Genomic DNA, 13362 nt, shown 5'->3' on the forward strand with positions numbered 1-13362 from the left:
TGGGGTTACAGATGGTTTTGAGCCGTTATGTGGATTCCGGGAATTGAACCCAGGTCCTTTTGTGAGAGCAACAAGTACGCTTAGCCATCTCTCCAGCTCCCAAAACACCGGGAATTTTGCGTGGTGCTGAGATTGGAACTCAGATTCTCGTGCTTGCACAGCAAGTGCTCTTACCCACTGAGCCTTCTCCCCAGTCCCTCGGGGTTGGTTGAGTGCCTAGTATGTGCAGGCAGGATATGAAGGGGATGGGCTACGTGTGCGAGGATGAAGGGAAAGCAGAGGCCCAATGCTTGCCTCATCCAGCCCTGCACTAAGATCTAGATCATGGTGGCCGCTGCCCGTGAAGCAGCTGAGATTCCCACAGTAGAGACACGATCATTGAGTCTGTCGACTTAGGACTTGATATTTTCAGTTTTCACTTCTGAAAAGTAAGAGGGTTGGCGTAGGTCATTCCTTCACCGTTACAACTCTGCAAACTACAGAGGAACAGGCGAGGGTTTTAGCATTGGGAGTCACCTAAACCTCCCTTTGGATCTCTGCAGTGTCTTACTAGCTGTGTGTCCTTGATCAGGTTTCTTTATCTCTCTGAGCCTGGTGATGAAGACCGACCGGTAACTATGAGTGTCCAGGACAGAGCCTGGTTGGTGGTGAATGCTCAGTACCAACATGATGAGGCCTCTTCACCCAGCCAGCCAACACGTAAGGCAGAAGGTGGTAGGAAAGACAAAAAGAGCAGAGGGGTTCTGGGGCGGCCCTTGCAGCTCCAGGGGGATGAGGAGCCTGGCCCTGAGCACGGAGGAGCCTGTGGTGCTCAGGGTGGGGTCTTGGCACTTCTAAGTTTCCTGAGGACACAGGGTGTGCGGTCCCAGCTTCCTCTCTCTGATGACATGATTTGGATTGTGGCAATGATGAAGCTGAGTTCTGGCTGGCATGCCAGACTTCAGACAGCCCTCTGGCATCTCCCCCAGACCCCTCAGCAGAGGATGGATGCTTCTGTCCTCTTTTTTTCTCCTGGGACTCCTAGTTTTACACAGCATGTTGGGACCTACTGGGTAGGGTGGCAAGGTTCCTGGTCAGGAAGTTCTCTGGGAAAGCTGCTTGTAGATTGACAGTTCTCGGTGGGAGTGCTCTGTGATGCTGCCAGCCGACTGTGTAAACAGCTCCCAGTCAGCCCCATCTTCTGTTTGCTGAGGCCTTTCTCCTTAGCTACAGTACCATCTTCCTGAATCTCCATCCCAGTGATCCCTGGCACACAGATTTCCACCTGTGTCCTGCAGAGATGGTGGACAGAGTCATCCTCTCAGCCTCTGTCTCTCCCACACTCCCTGCAGCCTGACCCCTCGGTGTTTCTGGCTCTCCTGGAACACTGTGTCATAATACCTTATACTTGGCAGCTTTGTCCTGTCAGGAGCCCACTGCCCATCCTGGACCCCTCTAAAGTAGCTCAGTCAAGTCATTGCTCCTTTGTGTTTCAACATGCAGTGTCCCCCTTGCCTTTGAGATACTTTTGTTTGTTTGTCTCCTTGTTTTTTGAGACAGGGTTTCTCTGTGTAGCTCTGGACACTTCCCTGGAACTCACTCTGTAGACCAGGCTGGTCTCAAACTCACAGAGATCCTCCTGCCTCTGCCCCCTGAGTGCTGGGATTAAAGGCGTGCACCACTACTGACCATCCTGGGATAAAAAATCTTAATTCTCTGGTCTAGCAAACAAAACCCTTCTTGCTCCTTCATCTTTGGTCTCTTGCCTCAACCCCAATGCCCTCTTCCTCATTTCCTTAGCACCCCAGCCTCCTGTACACTATTGCTGTTTGGCAGGAATACCACTCACTTTCACACACACACCCAAACACACCCGCACCCACCACACACACACTTACACACACATCCACACCACACACACTCACTTACACACTCACACACACCACACACATACACCCACACACACTCACACACACACCACCACCACCACCACCATTGAGTGGAACATCCTTCCATCCTCCTCTTGGGAGCCTTTAAGACTTTGCTTAGTAGTCATCTTGCTTTGCAGAATGTCCAATTTTTCAGCTGGTCTCAGGCTCCTCTGACCTTGACCCTGCTGTTCACAACATCTATCATGCCAGATGTGTAATTATTCATTTTCATATATTTCCTTTTGGCATCAAAAACCCCTGGACTTCTTCCCTTTTGACTGTATTTCCATAAATTTTATTTTATTTTTTGCTTTTATTTTATTGTGGCTCCAGTGCTGGAATGGAACACAGGATCTCAAATATGCTGGGCAAATACTACCACTGAGTCACATTACATCCCAGATTGTGGTGTCTTAAGTTTTTGCTTGTTGCTGCTTTCCTTGGGGAGTTTGTGTGACTAGGAGGCAAGGAATGGGCTTGCTGAGACCAGCATTGAGTTAAAAGGCTATGGCGTCAGATTCATGCTGTGTGCCTGGTTCTGTCTTGGGTCAACTACATAGTCAATAATTAACTACCACAATGTTTCGAATCTGAGAAATGGTTCACAACAGCACTTCTCCACAAAATGTATTAAGAACCCAGTTGAGGCCAGGCCATGGTGGCAAATGCCTTTAATCCCAGAACTCAGGAGGCAGAGGCAGGTGGATCTCTGTGAGTTCAAGGACAGCCAGGACTGGCTTCATAGCTACTGAGAAACCCTGTCTGGGAAAACCAAAACCAATCAAACAAACAAAAAAGAACCCAGCGGAGTGACACACCTAGCTAACTATCCAATAGTTTTAGCAATTATTATAATTCTGTTTTGATCTTGGTACTTTTTTAAAAAATGAAACCAAACCAGGATCTTGCTTTTTGTTTTGTTTTTGGAGACAGGGTTTCTCTGTGGTTTTGCAGGCTGTCTTGGAACTAGCTTTTATAGACCAGGCTGTTCTTGAACTCACAGAGATAACCTGCCTCTGCCTCCCAAGTGCTGGGATTAAAGGGTGCACCACCACACTCAGGGGAAACCAGGATCTTGCTATGCAGCCTAAATTGACCTTGAACTTTATCCTTCTGCCTCAGCCTCCCAAGTGCTGGGATTACAGAAATAGCCGCCACGCCCGGCCTATCATTCAGGGTCTGTCTTAGAACTGGGTAGATGTGAGCCCCAGCTGCAGTCCACTTCTACATCGCTTAGCAAACCTCATTTCCCTGGTACCAGCGATTGCAGCGTGTTCCGTTGAGGGCTGTTTAGTCTGTGTGATGGAAGATGCGTGAGGGCGGCAGACTGCTCAGTGTCCAGCAGAGGGCCCTGGCCAGACCATGGCCAACAGGATGGGAGGAAGGGCCAGCCATGCCAGACGCCTGACTGGAGGCGGACCTAGCTGCCAGCTGCCTCTTTTAATTCCACGCAGCCCTTAGGTTCCGTGCCCTCACCTCTCGAGACAGCTGCACCCTGCTTTCCCGGCCATGCAGTGGCTGTGGCCCCTGGCTATCTCTCTTGCTATAGTGTTGGCTCTGGGGCTGTCTGGGGAATCTGGGGCTGCCACCTCATCTTCGGATGGGCATAGGGCGAAGGTCCAGGAGCCACACAGTCGACTCCGAAGAGGCACCAAGGACGAGGGGCCCAAGGAGGTCCAGCACTATGTTCCTGAGGAGTGGGCTGAGTACCCCAGGCCCATTCATCCTGCTGGCTTGCAACCCACCAAGACTTTGGTGGCCACTAGCCCCAACCCAGACAAAGATGGGGCCACCCCAGATAGTGGACAAGAGCTGAGGACCAACCTGACTGGGACACCAAGTCAGAGGCTGCAGATTCAGAACCCCTTGTATCCAGTGACTGAGAGTTCCTATAGTGCCTATGCTGTCATGCTCCTGGCTCTGGTGGTGTTTGCCGTGGGCATCGTAGGCAACCTGTCTGTCATGTGTATTGTGTGGCACAGCTACTATCTGAAGAGTGCGTGGAACTCCATTCTTGCCAGCCTGGCTCTCTGGGATTTCCTGGTCCTCTTCTTTTGCCTCCCCATTGTCATCTTCAACGAGATCACCAAGCAGAGGCTCCTGGGAGATGTTTCTTGCCGGGCTGTGCCCTTTATGGAGGTGAGTATGTCTTTCTATAGCCCAGTTGTAGGCCTGCAGTTCAGGGAAGGGGCTCCAGTCCCTACTGAGACTTAGAGAGGAGATCTATAGGTGTGTATAATCCTAGTATTCTGGGGTTCCCACTCAACTAGTTTTCTCTGTGTTCCTGTGGAAGGAGACAAACTCTATCAGGGAAGGGGACAAACTCAATATTGACTTCTGGTAGTTCTCAGGAAAGCAAGAGGGGCCAGATGAACAGGCAGATGTGCAAGACCACTGGATTGGGTCTTCTGCTTTAGGAGTAACTGCATAGATGTTTCACCCTTTTTTGGTTCCACCCAAGAAAACCCTTTCTTTCAAGATCCTCGTTTTCTTTTATTATACCTCCTTCCTGCTCTTTACCCCTGCCTCTTTTTAACCCTCTGAATCCTGACAACCTAGCAATACCTAAGGGAGACCCCAGTTTCCTACTAACACCCCAAGTTGAGTAAGTTTCTACTCCCTGTGAATGTAAACACCAGGACAGGCTCTTCCTCCCTCCTGGCCAAGTTTGTTGTCACCTTCAAGGTCATTTCCATTATTCTCCACCTAAGGCACCTCTGAAAGGCAAGCCCTACCTTTGGGTTCCAGAGCTTATCGAAACACTAGTTTCAGCTCTGTCACTGTATTTTGTTTGTCACTGGACAGATCTTTTCTCTCCCCATTTCCTTAGCTAGCAAGAATGGAGGGTAGACCAGATGGCCCTTCTAGATGGCTTGCTCTACAATTCTAAAGTGTATCACTGAGTACCCCTGAATGGGGACTTGCATGTTAAGATACATAGCTGAGTGAGAATGACTATGTAGATTGCAAGGAGACAGCTTAATCAAATCACTGCACACATCTACCCCTGTGTGAAGCCTGTGTTTATGATAGCCCAAAACAGTGAGCAGCTTTCCTTTGTTTTTATTCCTTATTCCTAGTTTTTAAAATTTCTCTCTCTCTCTTGTCCTTTGTACTTTTTTTTTTTTTTTGGTTTTTCGAGACAGGGTTTCTCTGTGGCTTTGGAGGATGTCCTGGAACTCACTTTGTAGACCAGGCTGGCCTCGAACTCACAGAGATCCGCCTGCCTCTGTCTCCCAAGTGCTGGGATTAAAGGCATGCGCCACCAACGCCCGGCTCCTTTGTACTTTTTTAAAGACAGGGTCTCATTCTGTAGCTTAGGCTGCTGTGGAGCTCACTGTGTAGCTGGCCTTAAATTTACAATGATTCTCTGCCTCAGTCTGGTTTTATTTATTTATTTGTGTGTGTGTGTTTGGTTTGGTTTTGCTGAGACAAAAATCTCCTATAGCTCAGGCTAGCTTCAAACTTACTATGTAGTTAAGAATGACCTTGAACTCCTGATCCATTTGTCTCTACCTCCAAAGTGCTGAGATTATGGGCATGTCCTGCTACATGCCTTTTTATTTATTTGTTTGTTTTTTAGATAGACTTTCACTGTGTAGTCCGGTCTGGTTTACAATTAAACTCACAATATTCTTACTTCAGTCTCCTGTCCTATCACAGTTAGTAGGAACAGCTCTCTGTCTCTCTGTCTCTCTCTCCTCTCATCTCTCATCTCTCTATATATTCCTGACTGTTATGGAACTCAGTATGTAGAGCAGGCTGGCCTCAAACTCACAAAAAACCTTTTGCCTCTTCCTCCCAAGTGATAGGACTAAAAGCATACATTATTACATCTGGTGGGAAGTCTTTTTAAATCATAGCTATAGGGGCCTGGAGAGATGGCTCAGCAGTTAAGAGCATTGGCTGCTCTCCCAGAGAACCTAGGTTTGGTTCCTAGTACCCACATGGTGGTTCATAGTCATTCATAACTTCAGTTTCAAGGGATCTCATGCCCACTTCTGAATCCCATGGGTACAAGGCACATGCACGGTACACTTACAATCATGCAGGCAGAAACAAGCATACACATGAGTAAAATAAACACATTAAAAATAGATAAACCTTAGCCACAAGGGGAATAATGAAAGGAACAATGGCCTCCCCATGATCTTGAATCAGTCATTTGACACAGGTCCAAACCCCAAGTTAGCTGAAATTGGCCACTCTCTGAGGCACAGCAGTTGAAATGGTTCTGTTCCATGCTCCTAACTCACAGACACCATCTATTTGGTGGTCCAAAGGCCTCCCAGATTAGAAGAGACCCTACAATTCAATGTGGCCTTTGCGTCTTCTTGTGTTTGATGGACCATCTCATTATGTGACCCTTCCCAGCCTAGAACTCAGTGTGTAGACCAGGCTGACCTCATACTCACCTGTCTTTGCCTCCTGAGTGGTAGGACTAAAGGCATGCGCCTCCATGACAGGACATTGGTCTTTAAACATTACCTGTCATCTGGTACTCACTGCCTAGGCAAGCTAAATGGTTAGGCACACAAACTTTGTTTGGGTGGGGTTTCTTGTTTGTTGGTTTTGTTCTATATAGGGTCTCACCATGTAGCCCTGGTTGACCTGGAACTCACCATGTAGAGCAGGTTAGTCTCCAACTCATAGAGATCTGCCAGCCTCTGCCTCTGCCTCCTGACTTTGGGAATAAGTGTACCACTGTGCTGGCCTAGCACATCACTTTGGAATTGGACAGATTATATTAGAAACTGGGCTCTTTGGCCATGGCTGACATTGGTGAGTTATTTAGCCTGCCCAAACCTCAGCGTTCTCATCTAGGATGACAGCTATCTGAATGAACTGGAGATAAACCTAAGGCTTCACACTTGGAGCCCCAGAGCCGATGTTGTTGCTGATATTGTTTTGAGACTGGGTTTCCAACTGGAGATAAACCTAAGGCTTCACACTTGGAGCCCCAGAGCCGATGTTGTTGCTGATATTGTTTTGAGACTGGGTTTCCAACTGGAGATAAACCTAAGGCTTCACACTTGGAGCCCCAGAGCCGATGTTGTTGCTGATATTGTTTTGAGACTGGGTTTCCAACTGGAGATAAACCTAAGGCTTCACACTTGGAGCCCCAGAGCCGATGTTGTTTTGAGACTGGGTTTCCAACTGTAACCCTGGCTGACCTGGTACTTACTACATCTGTAGCCCAGATTCACGCTAATGGCAATCCTCTTACCTCCTCCTCCAAAGGGTGGGAACTGTAGGCGCGTGCCACCGTAGCTGACTATTTTTCTTATTGGAAGTACTTGAACCCAGGGTTGTCCACATAACCAAGCATTCTATTGCTGAGTTATACCTCCAGCTGCACTGCTCTACCCTCTTTAGCAGTGGGGACTGAACTCAAGGCCTTGTGCATGCTAGGTCAGTACCTCCCACCCCCCCACACCACTACTAAGCTCTTTTTATTAATTTTAAGACAGGTTCTGACTAAGTTGCTCAGGCTAGACTTGAACTCGCTCTGCAGTCTAGGTAGGCCTTCAGTTTTTGATTCTTTTGCCTTAGGCACCCAATTAGTTGAGGTTTTGTAAGCCTGAATAGCCATGTTGATCAGCCAATCCCAATTATTGTTAGTGGTATCATTTTTATTTTGTAGATAGGCTTTCATGGCCAGGCAGTGGTGATGCATGCCTTTAATCCCAGAGCTTGGAAGACAGAGGCAGGCAGATCTCTGTGAGTTCAAAGCTAGCCTGGTCTACAGAGTGAGTTCCAGGACAGGCTCCAAAGCTACACAGAGAAACCCTGTCTCAAGCTCCCCCCACCCAAAAAAAAAAAAAGATACATTAGATAGACTCTTATGTAGCCCATACTGACCTCAAACTTGTTGTGTTGCCAAAGATGACTTTGAACTCCTGATTGTGTAGTCTCGACCACCACACCCACCCAGTTTAGCTCCAAATCTTCCTATTCTTTTCCTTCCTTCCTTCCTTCCTTCCTTCCTTCCTTCCTTCCTTCCTTCCTTCCTTCCTTTCTCCCTCTCTCTCTCTCTGTCTTTCCTTCTTTTTCTTTTCAAGACAGCCCTGACTGTCCTGGAATTCACTCTGTAGACCAGGCTGGCCTCGAATTTACAAAGATCCCCCTGCTCTGCCTTCCAGGCACTGGAATTAAAAGTGTGCACCACCACCAGCCCGCTTCTTCTTCTTCTTCTTCTTCTTCTTCTTCTTCTTCTTCTTCTTCTTCTTCTTCTTCTTCTTCTTCTTCTTCTTCTTCTTCTTCCTCTTCTTCATTTTCTTCCTTTTTCTTTAAGACAGAGTCTTCTATAGCTGTAGCTGGCCCCAAATTCCCTATGTAATGGAGGCCGATCTTGACCTCCTGGTCTTTGTCAGTGCTAGGATACTGGTGTGTGTCACTATAGCTGCCTAGTCCCATTAGCATTCATTTAGAAGTCTGGTGGCTGTTATTTATTTAAGGAGGAGAGGGAAGGAGGCAGACACTCTGGAGCTCTTGCCGTGTGGTTTGAAGTCTCTGCTGCTGCCCAGAACTGTCCTGTAGGGAAGACCCCAGGATGGCCCCTGGTAACATTTGGAATAGTTTCTGAGATCTAGGGAGAGAGAGAGAGAGAGAGAGAGAGAGAGAGAGAGAGAGAGAGAGAGAGAGAGAGAGAGAGGAGAGAGAGAGAATGCCATTTTTTCGAGGCTAAAGGCTGCTCCTCTGTGGGCCTGGAGTCCCCTGCCAAGAGGGGGTTGGGGTTCTTACAAAGAACACTTGGTAACAGTGCAAATAAGCCATGGATTGTGCTGCCCCAGTCAGAAGGGAAGAATTTCAGCAGCAGCAGCAGCAGCAGGAGGGAGCACAAACCCAGTGAGACTGTCAGCTAGCCCCTCAGGAGGGCTCCCCTTGCAGGCTGCCCCCCACCCCCCCAACCCCACTGCTCAGCCTCTTCCTCTTGGCTCAACGGGGCGATTTTCCTGTGCTGCTGGATAAACAGAGCACAAGGATGGTGGGCTCAGGCCGCTTGCAAGGGCTCCCCCGCACTGCTCAGGACAACACAGGCAGGGTGAAAGTGACGGAGAGCAGGCCACATTCCCTGGCTCTTAACCCAGTGAACTCACACGAGCCTGTGTGGGAAGTAGAAGGAACTGCAAAAATCTGAATTTTGTCCATTCATTCTTTCCCTCCCTTCCCCCTTCATTTCTTTCCTTCCTTCTGTTTGGGGACAGGATTTCATATATCCCAGTTTGCCTTGGACTTTTTGTATGGCCAAGGTTGGCCTTGAACTCCTGATCCTCCTGCCTCTGTCTCTCAAGTTTTGGGACCATAGTCACATACTATCACATCCAGGCTAAGCCCAGAGTTTCTGTCTCTGTCCTGGTTCTTCCTCAGAGGTGACTTCCGGTGTCTGAGGGACATCAGGGTCTGTGGGAGGTGGGCCTAGCACACCCTAGCTTGGGAAGTGGAAAAAGCAACACGGGATGTGCACCCACCTCAGGTTTCCCAGTCATCAGCTGTGTGGTTGTGGACAGGTCACTTTTCATGCCTGAATGGCGGCTGATGGGAGGGCTAGGTTTACAAGAGTGTGTTGACACTTCAGCGGGACACACAGGGAGTGGGGGATGGGTGGATGGGTAGGAAAGGCTTCACCAATAGCAGCTGTTAGCGTGACTCATGTTCCTGTGCAGCCAAAAACCTCTTTGCCCCCATCACCTGAGCACTCTACCCTTGTTCGCAGGTCTCCTCCCTGGGAGTCACAACATTTAGCCTCTGCGCTCTGGGCATAGACCGTTTCCATGTGGCCACCAGCACCCTGCCGAAGGTGAGGCCCATTGAGCGATGCCAATCAATCCTGGCTAAACTGGCTGTCATCTGGGTGGGCTCCATGATGCTGGCTGTGCCCGAACTCCTGCTGTGGCAGCTGGCGCAAGAGCCTGCTCCCACCATGGGAACTGTGGACTCGTGTGTCATGAAGCCTTCAGCCAGCCTGCCCGAGTCCCTCTATTCGCTGGTGATGACCTACCAGAACGCCCGCATGTGGTGGTACTTCGGTTGCTACTTCTGTCTGCCCATCCTCTTCACCGTCACCTGTCAGCTGGTGACATGGCGGGTGAGGGGCCCACCGAGCAGGAAGCCTGAGTGTCGGGCAGGCAAGCATGAGCAGTGTGAGAGCCAGCTCAACAGCACCGTGGTGGGCCTGACTGTGACCTATGCCTTTTGCACGCTCCCTGAGAATGTCTGTAATATCGTGGTGGCCTACCTCTCCACTGAGCTCACCCGACAGACCCTGGACCTCTTGGGCCTCATCAACCAGTTCTCCGCCTTCTTCAAGGGTGCCATCACCCCCGTGCTTCTCCTGTGCATCTGCAGGCCCCTGGGCCAGGCCTTCTTGGACTGCTGCTGCTGCTGCTGCTGTGAGGAGTGTGGCGGAGCCTCGGACTCTTCAGCGACAGCCGGCGCGGACAGCAAGCTTAAGACCGAAGTGTCCTCCTCCATCTACTTCCATAAGCCCAGGGAGTCACCCCCACTCCTGCCCCTGGGCACACCTTGCTGAGTCTAGGGGGGCATGGGAGCAGGCGTGGAGCAGGTGGGGAGGGGTGCCATCCCAACTCAAGACAGTCTGCTGATTCTTTCCCACAGGTCTCACTTTGGCTTCTCATTTTGCCGTTTAGAGATGGACTTGGCTCATTTCGTCAAAGCCCCGTCTGCAAACAGAGCCATTCTTATGCTCCCGGGGCCTGCAAGCTTCGTCTCTCTCACTTGTAGGTGGAGATCTGCCTAGGCCATTAGAGTTGCCCAGAATCTCAATCTGGCCATGTCAGAGCCAGGGTTGGCCCTTGGTCTGCTCTCCCTCCCTTCAGTCTCAAAATCTGTGTGTAGGTTGGCTGAGTCTCCAAGCATCACTTCTCTCGTCCCACCGAGGCCCCCATCCTGGACCAGGGACAACTTGGGGGCCAACCTAACCAGGCTCAGCACCCCACTCTCTAAAGTGGGTCTGTCTTAGCCCTGAATGTCTCTTCCCTTTCCCCAGAAGGTTCTCTCACTCTGTCTTCCATTCTCCAAGGGGCCCCAGTTGCATCATCCAACCCCTGCCCTGCCTCCTGCTAGGTGCTTTCCTGTAGAGGGCCATTCTGAAAAAAGCAATAAAGTAGGTACCGCAACCCTGTGCCCACTGAACTTCCTTGTCCATGAATGACAATGTCTAGACATGTAACCAGGCCTTTTCCCAGACCAGGCAGTTCCTTTGGCCTGGGCCTATATTTGTTGTCCTGCCTTAGGGGAGAGGTTCCAAAGATGTTATAGCTTTTGAGGGACAGAGAGAAGAGAAGGCTTCGGGAACTGGGCCCTAAACCCTTATCCAGAGCTAAACCCAGCTGCCCCTGGGAAGTCAGGCCAATTGCCTCTGGAGCACACCCCCTCTCTCCCTGCTACCTCCATTCACCCTCTCCACAAAGCCCCCATTTGAGGAAATCCAGAGGCCTTCCTTTCGTGAGCAACAAGGCTTCTCAGCCTCCCCCACTCTAACAGTGGCTCTTGTTCTGTTTCTTAGAATGGACTGTTTGGCTCTTAGATGGCCCAGCTGCCTACCCGCACTGCCCCCACCACCCCACCCTCCCCAGCAGAGTTCCATAGTAGGTTCCAGCACACTCAGTGGCTCATCCTACTGGTTCCCGGCCTTGAAATCATGTCCCCCAGCAGTATCCCTGAGGCTCTTTCCAAGGATCCCTTCTCTCTGCCCAGCATCAGCCAGAAATGAAGCCCAGCCTGGACCACTAGCGTTTCTTTATCATATGCCCAGATTTCTCTGGAACACCCCTATCTGGAGATCGGCTCTGGGTTCCACAAAGACTTGCTCATCAGGTCAACCTAAAACCTTAGCTCAGGTTCCCAAGAGCACAGGGTCATGAGCAGCCCAGCTCCATTCTTCTTTGCCCAGGCACCCATAAGCTTGGGCCTCGGTCTGCTCAGTGTCCAAGTCTCCCTCCCCACCACTAGGACTCTGAGCAGCCTTGTTCTCGATCCCTGGCACCCACCCCCCAGGGCCAGTGATGATCGCCAAGAGAGAGGGAGGCTGTTGCTAAGTGATGGAGCTGCCATACGCACACCCTTTGTGCTGAGAAGGACACCCACCCATTTCTCGGCAGACCTGTTGCTACAGTGACCAAAGTCTCTAGCTTTGTCTTTGGAAACTTTGTGTGTGTGTGTGTGTGTGTGTGTGTGTGTGTGTGTGTGTGTGTTAGTTGGACAGGGAGCAAAGGTGAGCCCATGTCTCTGAACAGAACCAGAAAGGGGGTGCTTTCCCAGCTCCCCACTCCAGGCCTGTGTGCACCAATAGCTTCCCAAGGGAGGAGGAAGTGGGCTGGGGTGAACTGAGGTGAAGTCAGGGGCGCGGAGAGGACTGAGGACGTTAGGCTCGGAGGGGTGGTGGTGGCTCAGCATCCTGTTTGGTAGCATTTTTCACAAAGGGCACACTCTGGACTTCTCTCCTGCCCGCTGGCTGGCCCAGAGCTAAGGGGGAGAGACGGAGGCTCCTAGACCCGACCCTGCTGCCACCTTCCAGGCCTGCCAGCGTGAATGGCTTGCGAAACTAGTCAGCAGGCCGGCCAGCCTTGGGAAAGAGCCACTGTCCCTCTAGCCTGAGCCAGCTAGGGAACAATGTGGGATTTGTTGCTCAGGGGTCCCAGGCTTTGGGGGCAGGGTGGCTGGCTCAAGGATGGGCAGTGGACTTGAGCAGCGATGCTCAGAAAGCAATGCTGACATCCATAGTAGGAGGGCAGTCCTAAGAGCCCGATGCCAGGTATGGGGTGTCTCCTGACATGCCCCCACGGGGTAGCTTTGTTCTAGCTCATCTCGATCCTTTACCCTGGGTCTGGAGCATACCTGCTTAGCAACTCTCTCAGCCTCCCACTCTGGGAGACAGAACAACCTCTCCTTCACAGAGGCCTATGGTCATTATGAGGCCGGACATGCCATGTGCTGGGGCTATAGCTCAGTGGTAGACTGCTTGTCTAGCATGTTCAAGGCCTGGGCTTCTCCATCACTAAAAAGGGGTTTGGGAGATGTGGGGGTTAAGCATCTGGCATAGTACAAGGCTTAATGCTTTTGAGGATCCAAATCTCTAGCAATATGGAGTAGACTTAGGCCGGAACTTTTAGTATTTTTTTTTTTAAATTGTAATTGTGTATGTATGTGTGGGTGGGCACGCGTGTGTATATGTGTGTGTGTGTGTGCATGTGAACAGGGGTACAGAGCCTGTAAAGGTCAGAAATGTTAGCTCCTTCTATAGCCACCTGACATGGGTGCTAGGAACCAAACCCATGTCCTCTGCAAGCGCAGTACATGCTCTTAGACTCCGAGGCACCTCTCCAGCCCCTTGGCTAGGCATTAACTCATCTAGTTTTGACATCAGAGAACTCAAACACCATGGTTTTTATAAATATTATACATGGTTTGTTCCCTGCTCAAGGAACAG

The 13362-nt window shown here is 50.5% G+C and overlaps 1 protein-coding gene across 1 annotated transcript; it reads left to right on the forward strand.

Moving 5' to 3' along the window:
* Nucleotides 1–3324: 3324 nt before the first annotated feature.
* Nucleotides 3325–11050, forward strand: Gpr37l1 (G protein-coupled receptor 37 like 1). Its single transcript, XM_005073394.4, has 2 exons — nt 3325–4049; nt 9628–11050. The coding sequence occupies exons 1-2, from the start codon at nt 3420–3422 to the stop codon at nt 10441–10443; spliced, it is 1446 nt and encodes a 481-aa protein (XP_005073451.1). The 5' UTR covers nt 3325–3419; the 3' UTR covers nt 10444–11050.
* The last annotated feature ends 2312 nt before the right edge of the window (nt 11051–13362 follow it).

The sequence above is a fragment of the Mesocricetus auratus genome, unplaced genomic scaffold (genome assembly GCF_017639785.1).
Source record: "Mesocricetus auratus isolate SY011 unplaced genomic scaffold, BCM_Maur_2.0 Super-Scaffold_100676, whole genome shotgun sequence".
NCBI lineage: Eukaryota > Metazoa > Chordata > Mammalia > Rodentia > Cricetidae > Mesocricetus > Mesocricetus auratus.